At 51.5% G+C, this 13,416-nt stretch overlaps 1 protein-coding gene across 2 annotated transcripts in view; it reads left to right on the top strand.

Moving 5' to 3' along the window:
* The first annotated feature begins 3,546 nt into the window (after positions 1 to 3,546).
* CAMSAP3 (calmodulin regulated spectrin associated protein family member 3) overlaps positions 3,547 to 13,416 on the top strand; it is a 261,867-nt gene continuing 251,997 nt past the window's right edge. For both annotated transcript variants that reach the window (XM_085654390.1, XM_085654389.1), the window contains exon 1: positions 3,547 to 4,187. In XM_085654390.1, the coding sequence (XP_085510516.1) occupies positions 4,055 to 4,187 (133 nt within the window). In that variant the 5' untranslated portion in view covers positions 3,547 to 4,054. The remainder of the gene's footprint in view (positions 4,188 to 13,416) is intronic.

The raw sequence follows: 13,416 nt of genomic DNA on the forward strand, positions 1-13,416 counted from the left end.
TAAAGTAGAGCAAAGGGTTACTATGCCTGCTGCAAAGGACAGATTTCTATTTTTTGTGAATAGCTGTTTGGATTAGTAAAGACAGCTTTTACCAGCTCTTTAAAACAAATTAAATGTATGTGAGACAGGGGCTATGGAGAGATGTGGAGATCTTTTGCTGGGTGGTAGTGAGGGAATCCGATGAGGGGCGGCAAAACAAGATTATTGCACCAGGCGCCCCCAGCGCTAAAGCCGTCCCTGCTGCTGAGAAGTGGAGGCACTTACTTTCTGTTTGAAACTTAATAAGTGCGGGTACTGAGTACCAGACAGAAGCTGACTATTGAAAGCACTGACTAAGGGCCAGAAAGAGGTTAGACTTTCACTTAAATGTACCCTGAACTTCTCATGTACTGATCCTTACTATTATCACTTACCCTTCCTATGACAAAGCTCTTGGGCATATTGCAAGTATGAGCGCAACGTGTCAGCTGCCCAACCTGTCTTTAAAGCAACCTTAACCATAGCATACTCTTTATTTACAAATTCAATTGCCTATGTATTCATGAAGAGTGCGAGGCCTTATCGTATATTATTAATTTCTCCAACCACCGAGTGGGGAGGTCACCCCGAGTTGAGGCTGCAATACTGCTCGCAATAATAAATCCACCTTGGACAGGTTTTGACAGGCAGGCAGTTCCAGAGGAGACCTCATCCCACTCTTTATGTTCCAGCACACATACATCTATGCCTGAGTGTTCAACAATATTCATGCCACCACTAGACCCTAAATTCATCCTCTTGGGAATCCCATGTGACAATGATGTTCCCCGACCACAACCACTCCTCAGGGCACTGGGCTTGGTTGTGGCCAAGAGGGACACTGCGCAACTTTGGGGTGCGCAGGAAACTCCCACATTACAAGAATGGAAGCGGGGTATGTATCTCTATATGGCAGCAGAAAGTGTGACTTATGAAAATAGAGGGTGCCCAAAAAAATTTACAAAAATCTGGGGCAGCTGGATGAGATACGATGGCCTAACCCGTAACGATGGGGACTCACAAACTGCCGCAATTGCGCCATTGGACTAAAAAGAACATGTTGAATCTAGGAGGCAAGGGGGGGGGGGGGGCGAGCTGGTTTTATAGTCCAACTCCAATCCACACTGGGGCTACAGATGCAATTTTGCTTTCGTTATGTATCTACCATGTTGAATATACGGTCACCAGAAATGAGAAAACTGTGCAAATTTGTACGGACTGGGTGCAACTTGTTGTTAATGTTATGTAAATGTTTTATGTTATTGCAGGTACTGGAAAATAAAAAATATATTTAAAAAATATATATATTCATGCCTCAGTGTCCATGCACGAGTCTGTCCTTCAGCATCCATGCCCCTCCATCTGAACCCCAGAGACGGTGTCACGGCATCCATATCCTAATAACTGTTGCTCATTGTGCTCCAGTGCCCATCTTGGCATCCACGACACAGTGCCCACTCTCCAGTGCCCATTCCCTGCAGTCATGAACATGTGAAAGTGGCTCAATCACAGTATTCACTAACGAGTGTCTATTTCACAGCTTCTATGCACTTGCCTATGGCCCAGGGTACCTGCACCAACATTACAGCTCTAGTGTTTACACTCCTGTGCATCTGTGATCCAGTGTCAGTGCAACAGCATCCATGCTCTAGTGCTCGTGGCCCTGTGTCAGTGCCCTAGTGTCCGTGCTCCGACACTTGAGCCCAGTATTTGTGGTCCATTGTCAGTGCAACCACATTGATGCCTTAGGGTTGATGCCAGTGTGCCACCGCCCCTTAGTGTCACTGTGCCGCTGCCCCAGCAATTGTGCACGTGTCCATATCCCAATGATACTGCCAGAGTGCCCATACCCTAGCATTCATGTCACATCGCCCGTGCATACATGAATCAATCATACACAAGTATCCGTGTGCAAGTGTCAGTTGCACAGTGTCAATTCTCCAGTGCCAACGCAAGGACATCCATACCCATGAACCAAACACGTGTCTGCTGTAAGTGCCCTTGTCTCACCTCCCTGTCCCCTTGAACCAGGAGTTTAGCACAACTGGTGCAGTAGGATCAGCGACAGTGGAGCTCAAAGCTGTAAATGGCCCTCTGCACCTCAAATGAGGATATTTTTCTCTATTTGCACCAGAGCCCATACATCCCTTTCTACACCACTGCCTCAAACCTAGCGATCATTCATGTATCCCTTCAATAATCTGTATTCCAGCTATCACGTTGTTCCTGGTTCACTGAGGTGGGAGGAGCCTCAGCTGATCCCTTGCCTTGTGGTTCCGGTCAGGTGCTCCCCACATAAGGGGAATCCTGGCAGCCCTCTTTCCTGGGTAGGGACACCCAGAGGTTGAGGTGGATGTGATCTATTGGGAATGACGCCCTCAGGGTTTTTGGTTTTTACAAATATAGTCCCCTTACTTTTTGTAAAAAAACAACCAGCTGTAAGGGAAATGTGAGGGCCTTTTGTACTAAGAAGACAGAGCTTAATTGGAGCCTGTGGTTGCCAGTGGGGGCCAGCGCAACTGATTTTTTGGGACTGGCATTTATTTTTCCTCTTCCAACATTTACTGAGAGAGGAAAAAGCACACAAAGGGAAAAGAAGGAGGGAGTGAAAGACAGAAAAAAGTCACAAAGTGAGAAAGCAGGAACCTACTAGAGTGAGATAAAGGGGCCCGGTGGTGGATTAAAGGGGGGGGGGTGATTTAAGTCTACGCACGCTGACATTTCATAATAGCGCCGGCCGCAGGCTTCTAAGCAGAGTTTTGGGCATCAGCACTCATTTGATAAATTAAACACTGTGTTAAACTGGGAGTGGGGCAAAGAGTTAAAAAGTGAATAAAACTTCTAGCCAGGTTGCCTGCTACCTAAGTGAAATGTAAATGCATGCAATTGGTTGATCAGTAAATCTAACGCTACTCAGTGTAGATTGTAATTGATGGAACCATCTAAAGCTTCATACTGACCAATGTGTATTCTTTGTGAGAGGTGAGGGCATACTTTGTCATGGTGCTTTCTGTTGCAGGCTGGGATCTCGTATCACCATAAATGGGCCAACCAGAATTCGGTTCTGTGATTCGATGGTTTCACACAGACATCTGCTGTGATCGCATTAAGCAATTGAGCTTTCTCAAGGTAAAAGAATGAATTTGCCACCCATTAGTTTACGAGCTGGTAGAGGTCTGAGAAACACGGGCTGTCCAAGCACCGGAGTAATCTTGAGCCGGCGCAGGGCTAGATACAATTTTCTGACTAAGCAGGAGGTGGTAAAAGGCTGGATTATCCAGCCTGAATACCAGATCGGGAAGTAGGGCTGGTGCAGGGACAGAACTGGTGCAAGGCTGCATGCCAGGGCGGGTGCTGGATCTGCGTTATCACAGCCGGTCCAACGTGAGCCAGCCGCGGGGCACCCGCAGCAGTTCCGGAACCTGCAGCAGGTGCACGAGGATGACAAAGGCCGGATGCTGCAGAAGGGGCGGGGCTTGCCCGGGGTTTACCTGTTGCTGGTGCTGACCCCGCCCACCGGCTGTGATTGACAGCTGATTGGAGCGATCACATGGACTGAGGAGGGGAGCGGAGCTGGCAGCACCTGGATCGGAGGCGGCAGCGCCATATGCAGGGCTGAGAGCCCGGGCTGCTGGGAAGCTACACGGGCTGTGGGGAGCCCCGAGAGCCGGGCCATCAATCGAACGGACGCCGCTGTGTCCCCGCCTCCCTCTCTAGGAGAAGCCAGGCGATCGGTTCGCTCCTTTGCTACGCGGAAATTATTTCGCCGTTTTGAAAGGCGCTCCTTGACTAGGTGCCGCTGTGCTGCGCGTCACTGCTGTCCTTTAAACCCCTGGCTCACCTCTTGAAACACCCATCTCTCTCCGGCTGGTACCCGTGTCTGCCCAGGCAGAAGATGCTACATCTGGAGTAGGTGCTGTTGTGGGGTACCCTTTCTCTTGGACCTCAGTGCTGGTTGCAACGCCCTCAGGATCCGGGTGCCGCTGTCCTGTGTGTGAGGCAGCCCATGGGACGCCGCCGCTGAGGGAGGCCGGCCATGGTGGACGCCACCGATGCGATGAAGAAGAGCTTCCTGGTGCCCGAAATCCGGCCCCTGGACCAGTATGAGCACGGGCGGGCCAAGGTGTGCGCCAGCCTGGCCTGGGTGCTGGGCAAGGCCTACGGAGCGGGTGAGTTCGAGACCCCAGGAGGGGCGTCCTTAAAGAAGAGTGGAATGGGGGGTCGGAGTGCGTGAGCCCTAGCCCAACCAGGAGAGGGGTTCCTTCTAGAGGGCTGGGGGAATGGTTGACAGAGCGGTTAAGCCCATAACCTCTGCGATGTGGGTACAGTGGGGGTCAATGGGTTAAGGCTCAGAGTGAGTGACTCTGATGGGGTACGTCTGGGAGGGGCCTCCTGGTAGGGACATGCCATTAAGACAAGTCCAAGGTGGTCTTACTCTGTCATTGTTCCCCATCACAGCTGTGTTTGTTTGGCAGTGGGTTGTAATTAAGCTGGGGGTGCAGGGCGGCGATGTATGTCAAATTGACCCCCAGCAACTACAGATGATTATGGTTAGCAACACCTATTGTCCTGGGAATATTGAATTAAAAAAAAATCAGTATGTTCCTGATTAACTTAACACGGACTCCTTTTGATATAAAATGTGCCGGCTTCCGCCCCCTGTTGTGTTATCAGAATCTGTACAGCCTTATCTGCCACTGCTGGGCCCCCCACCCACCCACTGGAGCCTGGAAAACCCCGGGTTGCGGCATTCTGCCTCGAGAAGCCGAGCTTTGTAAATCTCTGAGGGAAACGCCTGCTCGTGGTGTATTTGTAGTAGAATAAGATGTCAGTACATTTCTTGGGGGGGGGGGGGGGGGCATCCCATCGCGCAGCAAGTAAAGGTCCGTGTGGGAGGGGCAGCGTCCACGACAGCTCCTCGCACCCTGACCCTGCCCTTGAGCGCTTCACACGGATAGTGGGCGCTGACAGCTGCCTTGAACCGGCAGTTCAGTGGTTAATAACTCATGATTCACCCCCTCCTCCCTCTCCATGATGTCACCGCATTGTCACACCGCGGCCGGTGCACAATAAGTGTCAGTTAATTGGGAGTTACCGGCATCTTCTCCCGTGCCTCTTGGGGTGGGTGGGTGGTTGCACCTCCTTGGGTGGGTCGGTTATTGCTTCCCTGAAATGGGGAGGGTGCCGAGGTTCCCTGGCGGCTGCTGCTGCTGCCTGCGCGTGTGTAGTGAGGGCGTTCGGTGGTCAAAAGCCTTTCTTTGATGTGATTTGCGTTCCCATCTGAGGGCGGGGGTCTGGTTGCAGCTACTGCCACCTCTATGGGGTGTCGGCATTTCTTTTATTAGGTGGCGTGGTCGGTGCAACCCCCATCTTCTGGTGTGGTGTCTCCTTCAGTTTCTCGTGTGTTTGTCGCTCTCCCACGGTGCTACTGTTTCTACCGGGCTTCGGTATCGGGCACTTGGTTCTGTGGTTTCCAATGCCACAGAATGTCCCTCTGCCAGGATGATTGACATGTCTGGTTATTAGGTGGGTGGGGTTATCCCGGGGCTGTGAGAACTTACAGGTCGAGAAGGGCATTGAGCCCGGCCAACCCACCCCATTTTACACCCCCCTGCCGTGTTGTCTTCTGTTAGCTGGCTCTTGCAGGACTGAGGCCTGCCTGGCTGTGGATGAGTACAGAACTGGAGCTCTGCTCTGATTGGGCGTGAGGTTCGCCTGCCATCCCTAGAGCATATTCGCCAAGAGCTTAGGAGGAAGCTGGAGGAGGATTTGGGGGAGGGGCCACGCTAATGCAGGGGCGGCAGCGGCATACAGCCTCTTGAGCACCTCTCCTACACTAGACCCCTACACAGTAGTAAGAGTGGGCCTGGGGTTGTGCTGTTAACCTCGCACAAGTAACAGTACATACAATATGGCCGCGGATGGGAGGACAGACCAGGCAAACACTAGAAGCACGTGCTCCTGATCAGTTTCGGTGACCTCACAATGTGCCTTGCCAGAGCTGGTCGTGGACCTCAGCACCCAGGTTCCATATAGTGCGCAGGAGGGTGGATTGAAACAAGGAAAGGGAGTCCGTGGTGCGCCACCTCCAGACCTTGGACTAAGGGAAGGGAGTCCATGGTGCTCCACCTCCAGACCTTGGACTAAGGGAAGGGAGTCCATGGTGCTCCACCTCCAGACCTTGGACTAAGGGAAGGGAGTCCATGGTGCTCCACCTCCAGACCTTGGACTAAGGGAAGGGAGTCCGTGGTGCGCCACCTCCAGACCTTGGACTAAGGGAAGGGAGTCCGTGGTGCGCCACCTCCAGACCTTGGACTAAGGGAAGGGAGTCCGTGGTGCGCCACCTCCAGACCTTGGACTAAGGGAAGGGAGTCCGTGGTGCTCCACCTCCAGACCTTGGACTAAGGGAAGGGAGTCCGTGGTGCTCCACCTCCAGACCTTGGACTAAGGGAAGGGAGTCCGTGGTGCGCCACCTCCAGACCTTGGACTAAGGGAAGGGAGTCCGTGGTGCGCCACCTCCAGACCTTGGACTAAGGGAAGGGAGTCCGTGGTGCGCCACCTCCAGACCTTGGACTAAGGGAAGGGAGTCCGTGGTGCGCCACCTCCAGACCTTGGACTAAGGGAAGGGAGTCCGTGGTGCGCCACCTCCAGACCTTGGACTAAGGGAAGGGAGTCCGTGGTGCGCCACCTCCAGACCTTGGACTAAGGGAAGGGAGTCCGTGGTGCGCCACCTCCAGACCTTGGACTAAGGGAAGGGAGTCCGTGGTGCGCCACCTCCAGACCTTGGACTAAGGGAAGGGAGTCCGTGGTGCGCCACCTCCAGACCTTGGACTAAGGGAAGGGAGTCCGTGGTGCGCCACCTCCAGACCTTGGACTAAGGGAAGGGAGTCCGTGGTGCGCCACCTCCAGACCTTGGACTAAGGGAAGGGAGTCCGTGGTGCGCCACCGCCAGACCTTGGACTAAGGGAAGGGAGTCCGTGGTGCTCCACCGCCAGACCTTGGACTAAGGGAAGGGAGTCCGTGGTGCGCCACCTCCAGACCTTGGACTAAGGGAAGGGAGTCCGTGGTGCGCCACCTCCAGACCTTGGACTAAGGGAAGGGAGTCCGTGGTGCGCCACCTCCAGACCTTGGACTAAGGGAAGGGAGTCCGTGGTGCGCCACCTCCAGACCTTGGACTAAGGGAAGGGAGTCCGTGGTGCGCCACCTCCAGACCTTGGACTAAGGGAAGGGAGTCAGTGGTGCTCCATCTCCAGACCTTGGACTAAGGTTAACAGTGGGCACCTTTGGCTGCTGGGCATAAACTTTAGGCTAAAAGAGGGTGGCAATGGTAGGCCTGTGGATTAGTGGGCATTAGCTTAAGACCGTACAAACGAGGGGCAACAGTGGTTGATGGGCAGAGATGGACTGTAAACCCAAAGCATACCTGGCAAATTTTGTCTGAACAGTCGCTGTATGGTGTGTAGCGAGTGCAGTAAGCGAGCCTGACCACTCCAAGGAGAGGACTCTTTGATGGTAGTTCATAGCTTACTGTTCTAGATGAGGATAGTAAATTATGAACTGCAAGCAAAAAAGAATCTGACAAAAGCAGTAACCCACTGAGCTAGCCACATAAAATACAGTTCTGTGTCCTGTATGGTACACATATTTTGCTGCAGGCATAGAACCCAGATCTCCCAAAATGTCGTGCCTGACCCCACCCCCAAAACCCCTACGAGTCAATGACTGACAATTGAGTGTTTGGGAGGAAAAGGTCATGTTTATTACATAACGCAAACACAAAACATGACATTATAATTTATATCTTTGAAATAATAACTTGCAATCAACATCCAATAAAGAATTTAAAGAACTTATTTACAAAAACACTATCTTCAGTAACCAACATTCCCTAAAACATGATTTTGTGGTATTTACTGAAGACAATCACATGAGCATGTTGAGGATCTCCTATTATTTTTTCCATCACTAAGGAACCAGTCAGCCCGTACCCCAGGGAGAACCACACAGGTGTAATCTCGCCTGTATCCTTGAGGGGTGGTCCCCAGTCATCTGATCCTTGTCCGCAACCCTAGGGACCCACCCCTCCAAACACCAGGCTGTCCACATGGCTCGAAGGGTATAACCAGAGGCAGCAGCCCCATGCCCTAGATTGCCTAACTGTGTGCCCTTGCTCGAAGCTGGTGTAAACATTCTCTCTGGGGTGAGCTTGCCGCCTCCCTCCTCAGTGCTGCCCTAGGGAGTGCGTTGGAGGACTCCCCTTGCTGTTGTATAGCAATCTCGGTGCTCACCTCACCACCAAGGGTGACCAGGGCCAACCGGTCCTTCGCCCTCCCCACCCAAAAATAAGTCCAGCACAGAGGCCCAGATTCCGTCGATGAAAAAATCTGTGCCCACGTCCGACAAGTGAACACCATCCTGAAACATGACCGAGCCGACCCCCCCCCCCCTCACAACTTGCCCATCTCGGCATTGAGGCGCCTGATGGATACATTCAAAGCTCTTAACCTCACCCCTGGCCCCCACTTGTGCAGCAGAATCATGTGGGACCCAAGCTATCCGTGCTCCGGGGAAGGTCTTACCAACCAAGCAAATTCTGTCAACAAGGTTTTACCTGACAGCCCTGCGTCCCAGCTCAACCATGTCATTACCCCCGAAGTGTACGATAATCAAGTTCGGGAACAGCAGTCCCCTATGGCCCCCTGTCTCTTCACCAACTGGCGAAGCTGCGCAATCCGGTGGCCCCTGACACCATGCCAACGAAAGAGAACACTGTCCAAACTTGCCGGCTTAGATCTACGATGCTGCTGCAAATGGTAAGCGGCCCGTCGCACGAAGTAGTGGCCAAGCACCTATACCACTTTTGAAGGCATGCTACTAAAAAAGAGAAACCAGAATGAGAAAAAAGGCAATGGCGGGTAATATGTTAAACAGTCAGAGCAACTTGGCCAAGTTGTTTTCCTTCATCCGCCGACCACCCCACGCCTTCTGCAAAGGTCGCTGCCTCAATTCTTAATGAGTGAGCTGAGTAACCGACTTGGTCAATCCCCAGACGAAGGGTAATCCTAAACACTGCTGTGAACTGATATTTCGACAGGCAATCCCCATTAGCATGGACTAACAGGGCAGGGGCTTGTACATGTGGACAGACATGTATGCCCCATCACTGTAACAAGGCATACTCCAGAACCTTGGGCCAGCCTGAGCTTGACTATTGCACCCACCCCCGTAGTATCCGTCTGGCACCTCTGCAAGTTGAGTAAGTGTCCGTCTAGTTGGAATTTGGGGCCAGCCTTTGAACTGCTCCCGCCGCTGCAACGATGGAAAAGGCAGGGGTCAGGGCCACTGCGCCCTAAATAGGCCCCCACCGCATCGCCAGGTGGGAGAGAAGTGATGCGCTAATCCGGTGTTGCCCGTTACCCCGGAAGGAGTCCCAAGCCCCTCCCCTCCGGCCATCGAGTCAGGGTCGGCCGTGGGGCCAGGCCCCAATGGCGCGTGACGGTAAGGTGTCGCACTTGTCCCTATTTTCCCTCTGCACTACTTTAGATGAGTCAAAACTGCCAATAGACACAATTCCTGATATCTCTCCAGTAGGACAATACCAGAGTTATCAATCTTGGCACTTTTATTGTTGTATGAAAGCTGCTGGCTATACAAGGAGTTCTGCAGCAAGAGTGTGAAGTGAGTGATTATGCTGGCCAGGCCTCCTGGTTTTGTTACTAGGGGTCGATACTGTAGCACTGCTGCAAAACCAGCCCCCAGTAACAAAATTGGCTCCCAACCCTCCAGCCACCCAGGGAAACAAATGCTGGCCAGTCCGGCCTTGGTGCCAGGTGGAGGAGTTCAGCAGTGAATACATGGGTGGGAGGCATGAATTACTGATTGGGCTAAGTGTGTTCTGGGAGTGGAGGGATAAACTGTAGGCTGTTCAAAAAAAGAAAACCTACAAATGTGCATCAATAGGGCTCAGGGGTACCCGTTTCTTCGATTTCACTAATGGTGTTACTGGGACTTGTGATAACACAAACACTGCCGCTGTGGATTGTCGCCACTGGATTGTAAAGTTCATAACGCTTAAAAATAATTCTAGATACCATTTTGAAGCTTAAATAAATGAGATGAATGTGAATTGATTCTGATTTTTATTTTTTTTGTAATACAAATTTACCAAGCAAAACTACGCTTCTCTCACCCGATTCTGAGCCTAAACGTAACACTAATCTTAAAACTATGCATAATCCTAGCTCGGCGCATAAACCTATGCCTAATCCTTTGTGATGACCCGAACACTTAGTACTATATACCTTTAATCGAAGTCTAATGCTAATCTGAAACGTAAACCTAACACTACCACCTTGCATTGATCTAGAATTAATTCCCGAACCTACGACCAAGGCTAACCATACCCATTTGCTAAAATTAAACTGGCCATGGGTCTGAGCGACATATAGCACTAAGGGTTTGACTGCTGGTAACCGTAGCGTGTTTCCTAACCGACAGAGTACTAAGCGCTCGAAGCCTTAAGTGCAAGGTCCACTCCAAACTGAAGCTATTGATATAACCTGATGTCTGTCCTAAAACAGTTGGTAATCCTGTCGGTGCCCATGGACTACTGTGTATGCTGAGCTCTGAACCTGTGATGACCGCCAGGGCCGCTGGAAGTAGGCGATCCGGCGGCTGCAGTGTCTTCTGTATAATTATGAATTTGTCGCATTTGACACACAGTCCATCACCCTCTACATAATCTGCAGTTTATAACAAAAATGTTTTAAGCTCTAACAGATCAAAGTTAGTAAAAAGTGGCACTTGTTGCTGCACAGTGGAAGGCCTTTTGCAAAGGTTGACAGGTCACCTTTCAGTTGTTTATTGCTGTATTTAGTTGTTAAACTGGTACTAATGAGTTGAAGCCTCTGTGACAGTGTTAACTTTTGTACAAATGACAAAAGAATGCAGTAATATCAGAAAATGTACCGCATTAGGTCGGTAGGACCAGACAAGGTGCTCGCACGTTTTTTTTTTTTTTCGCTATTTGGTGATGAGCAGCCCTAACAAACCCAGGCCTCCGGTGTCTTTCCCACACCTGTGACAGGTGTATACCTCCCATCCCTCCGTTCCCACCCTTGTTTTTCCCGTTGGGAGGGGCAGGCCGCCGCTCCTTTGTTTTTCATGTAAACAAACATGGCGTCCTGCCTCCTGGGAGGCTTGGGTTACAGGGGAGTTAAGAGGTCACCCCGACGCTCGCGACTGGTTGGACAGTGGTTGAGTCGCACACCAGGTTTTATAGTAGTGACGGTGTCGGGGTGGTCTTGGGACACCTCGCCAGCACCACGGCCTCAGATAAAACGCGGGGAACATATGGTTGTAAACTGCAACTGTCAGGGCTGGGGGAGGGGCTTTGGTTACCTAAACAGTGAAGCTCTTATTTAGATTGGAAATAGTGTATAAATCGGCAGCGCTCTGTTGGGAGGGGGCGCTGTAGTTATCTCAGAAGTCGGTGCCTCTCCTGTGATAACCTCCTCTCTGACCCTGGGGATTGTAGGGGCACAAACACGCAGCTCTCGGGGTGGGGGAGGTATTGGTTATTTTAAGACCGCTCACGTGATGGTATACTGTCTGACCTGGGCATTGTTCTGTTTAGGGGTGCAAACCAGCAGCCTTTTCCGGGTGCCATTTACAGGGGTTTCAGCGGCAGTGCATTTTACCCATCTCTCGGAAGTCTGATTGGAATTGCTCCACGGTTACCCAGGTCCACCCATTAGTCCACTCCCGGGTATTTTCTTAGCATTCTGGGATTTGTAGTCCTGGGTTTATACAGGGACTTGAGGAAGAAAACGGGAATGGACTAACTATTCACGCATGGCCTGGGAAACTTGACGACATCTGTAAATTGGAGGGGGGGGGGGGGGGGCGGCAGGTCTGTCAGGCTCCAATTGGATCACGTCTGTAGCTCTGGTATTTTTGTCGCTCTCAACAGGTTGTGAAACCCGCTTATCTCGAAGAGGTACACCCCACAGGCCGCACAGCGTTGTGGCGGTGAATCACCGATTGTGAGGCTGTCTGGAAATGATTTTAAGTTTTGTTTACAGAAAGAAGTTCAGTCCGATAACTCATGTGGGGTTTGCTTATTTTTAGGTTGGGGAAACTGCTGCATGTGCATTTCTGGTTTCAGGTTCTGCAAGCCTCGTGGCTAGTGGCATTGAAAACTAACAGTGCTATTTTATGTACAATAAAACATTCTTCAGGGCTTGTATTTGTCGGGGAAAGGGTTCAGAGAGCCACTGGCTCTTTACCACATCCCACTGGCTCTGTAGAGGCCCCAGGCCTCTAAATGCACCATTCTCACATTGGGGGTGATTCTGACCCAGCCCAACGGGCCTGTCCGACTTCCACGGGCATTTGTCTGGTATGCCACGGACTCGCCCCCAGCCCTAACAGCCAGTCTACAGTGGCACAATGCTGGCTTTGCTGCAGGTGTACCCACCTTCCATGGGCTTTACTCGGCCTGACGTTGCCTGGGCCTGCCCCAGCCCTTTTGGCTTCCAGTCGCAGAGGCACCCATTTTGCATGCGACTGGCATGGCGATGGCTTTGTAGCAGCCTACCGACTTTTCTGTGACGTTTATAATTTCAGAACGTGTATATCCCAAATTACTTGTTTTGCGTCTTTAAAGTTCGATTACATTACAACAAATAAAGCTTCTAAAAAGTCCACAGGAAACTAAGTGCAGCCGAATATTGTACTTCCCACAAACTTGTATCTGTGGGGCAGTATGAGAACTTGTTGAGCCACCCCCACCTCTGTACTGTACTCTCTCTTGAACAGAACGAGACTTACCTCCTGGTATGGCCTGACAGGTTCCCTCCCCCAGAGATGGCGACAGCAGCAGGTGCGTCACGTGGCCCAAGGGAGCGGTTCGTTAACCCTCTCGGGCCCTTTGCTTCAAGCGCTGCAGCTAGCAGGGACTTGTGATGTGTGGGGAGGGGAGCTAGAAGAAAGGAACCGGTGACCCCGCGGGAAAAATAATATATTATCAGATTAGAAAGTGAAATGCAAATAAAAGGAAATGGCAAACGGAGACAGTAGCAGCCAGTGTGTCACGGACTTAAGTGCAAGGAAGGGAACGGGCCCCATGGCCGCTGTTGGTAAAATACACCAATAATTAGGGTTTAGTGGGCCCCTCCGGGCGCAGATGCCACCACACCTGCGGCACCAATGGAAGGTGCGCCCTGAGCAGAATCGTGATTTACCTGTTTGTGGAAGGCACTTGTTCCTTTGAACCCCGAGAAAATCTGCTGAGGTGGGAAAGGCAGACACAAAATCTATGCTCATGTATTTGTGGGTCTGGACTACGGGTTTTTGGAGGGTGGGGGGACAGCCAACAGTTCTTGAGCCGTTCCCTGT

This window comes from Triturus cristatus, chromosome 4_1 (genome assembly GCF_964204655.1).
Source record: "Triturus cristatus chromosome 4_1, aTriCri1.1, whole genome shotgun sequence".
Lineage (NCBI taxonomy): Eukaryota > Metazoa > Chordata > Amphibia > Caudata > Salamandridae > Triturus > Triturus cristatus.